Below are 2,394 nucleotides of genomic sequence, written 5' to 3' on the forward strand. Positions count from 1 at the left end.
CAGATTTGGATAATAAGGCCTTGTCCTTAGGCCGGGTTCAGAACAGAGGAATTTGGTTCGGAATCTGATGCGGATTCAGTGTCAAACTCCAGATCAAAAAAAGGCCTTGCATTGCATTGTTCAGGTGGATTCCGCGGCTGATTCAGCCACGGATTCCGCGTTGTGGCAATCCCTCCCGACTAGGCCCATACATTTGAATTCTGTGACTGGATGTCGGTGCACTGTATGCATGCCGCCTCAAATTCTGGACCAAATTCCTCTTGTTGAACCTGGCATTAAAGTACTTTGAGGCTGCATTTTTAAGGGGTTAACAAAACTCTCCACCCTTCTCACCTAAAGAAACCTTTTAGCTTTCAATTTCATTTTTGGCATAGTGTAAAATAAAGTACAAAGGTGTATTTGTTTCAAGGACAGGTGTGTTGATGTGCAATCACTTTCACCTTTGATCACTCCTTTATGACATATTTGCCGCACCCACTTATTTTTTGATCTGCCAATACTGAATTTTGACCAGAGTTTCTTTTGTGTACGATGGCGTCTGCAGACCTGAGGGACGAGCTGAACTGCTCCATCTGCCTGAGCCTCTATACAGACCCCGTATCCCTGAGATGTGGACATGACTTCTGCCGCTCGTGTATTGTAAGTTTTCTGGATACACAGAATCGAGGGTATTCCTGTCCTGACTGCAGAACAGAATATCCTGTGCGGCCGGACCTGGAGAAGAACAGAAAGCTGGGGAACATAGTGGAGCATTTCTTATCTTCTCAGCCTGATATGGAGGAGACCAAAATCTTCTGCACTTACTGTATAAAGTCCCCTGTACTGGCTGTGAAGTCCTGCCTGCAGTGTGAGAACTCTCTATGTGACGACCACCTAACCGCCCACAACAAGACAATGGATCACAGTCTAACCGAACCTACTGAATCATTTGAGAGTTTAAAATGCTCCAAACACAATGAGATCCTGAAATACTATTGTTCTATGGATGCCGCCTGTATCTGTGTGACCTGCTTGGTGGCCGGAGACCACAAGGGACATGACGTGGAGCCATTGGATGTGGCCTCTGAGAAAGAGAAGGAGAAACTGAAACCTGTTATTGAGAATATGATCTCTGAGAGAGAAGAAGCTGGAAAAAGAATCCAGAATCTGAAGGAACATGAGAGAAAGCAAAAGGAGAAATCATCAGGACTCGCTCAGAGAGTCTCTGGACTGTTCACCAATCTTAGAGAGAAGCTGGATGACATGGAAAAGAAAGTCCAAGGTGAGATCTCCAGCCAAGAAGAGAAGATGTCACACTCAGTCAGTGACCTGGTCAGACAGGAGGAGCTACACAAGGATGAACTGACCAAGAAAATACATGAACTTGAGGGGTTAGGTAATATCACTGATCCTGTAACCTTTCTACTTAACAATGTAAACAGTGGTGACATCAGAGATAGGAGCTGTGATGTCATCAGTGATGTCAGAGATGCTCAGTGCCTAGATGAAGATATAGTCTCACAGATATTACACAGGGGACTGTCACACTTTGCTAATAATCTGATTGATGTGAAGATAAAGAGACAGTTCCCAGTGATGGAGAGATCAGACATATTACTGGATATAAACACGGCTGGTAATCACATTATTATATCACCGGATCTCAGATCTGCCACTTATTCAGATAGATCACAGAACAGACCTGATGGGCCCAAGAGGTTTATGGTACGTCAGGTGTTCAGCACCCGCAGCTTCTCCTCTGGGAGACATTACTGGGAGGTGGATGTGAGTCAGGCCAAGAAATGGAAGATAGGAGTGGCTGGGGAAAGTATAGAGAGGAAGGCGTATGGACATGAATCTTTTATTGGGAATAATGAGAAATCCTGGAGTTTGTGGATTTATAATGGTTTTACAGCATCTCATAACAATATCCATAAGGAGCTGGTGTCAGACTCTCCTGTGCAGGTTGTCAGGATCTATCTAGACTATGAGGCCGGGCGTCTGTCCTTCTATCAGCTGTGTGACCCCGTCAGACACTTACACACCTTCTCCGCCTCCTTCACCGAGCCGCTCTATGCCGCATTGTATTTGTACGAAGAATCCACCATAAGAATCCTTAAATAATTTCCAGAACATGGCAAAGCCTGTAGCGACTCTCCTCCTTCCTTCACTTTATTCTTTACTAGTAGAATCCCCGGCGGCTTCACTTGCGTAAAACATGTTACATTGTTGGTTGTGCTAAAGTGAAATTTTCAGTGTCACAGTGAAATTGCCATTCTCAGAGATACAGTAAATCTTTTTTTTCCACTTAAAATTTTTATTATATTTTCCTAATTTGTCGTAACATTGATGTGAACCGCAACTTTTTCTTTAATTTCAACGTTTTTATTGATTTTACATATTCAATATATATTA

General features: G+C 43.5%; 1 protein-coding gene across 1 annotated transcript; it reads left to right on the forward strand.

Annotated features, from left to right (window-relative positions):
* The first annotated feature begins 531 nt into the window (after positions 1 to 531).
* Positions 532 to 2,103, forward strand: LOC142209884 (E3 ubiquitin/ISG15 ligase TRIM25-like). The gene has a single exon (XM_075278922.1). It carries the CDS (start codon positions 532 to 534, stop codon positions 2,101 to 2,103), a length of 1,572 nt encoding a protein of 523 aa, XP_075135023.1.
* Positions 2,104 to 2,394: the final 291 nt, after the last annotated feature.

This window comes from Leptodactylus fuscus, chromosome 6, assembly GCF_031893055.1.
Source record: "Leptodactylus fuscus isolate aLepFus1 chromosome 6, aLepFus1.hap2, whole genome shotgun sequence".
NCBI lineage: Eukaryota > Metazoa > Chordata > Amphibia > Anura > Leptodactylidae > Leptodactylus > Leptodactylus fuscus.

What these genes read in the sequence shown, in the direction of transcription:
- LOC142209884 (XM_075278922.1), top strand. Translation starts at nt 532, where the DNA reads ATGGCGTCTGCAGACCTGAGGGACGAGCTGAACTGCTCCATCTGCCTG.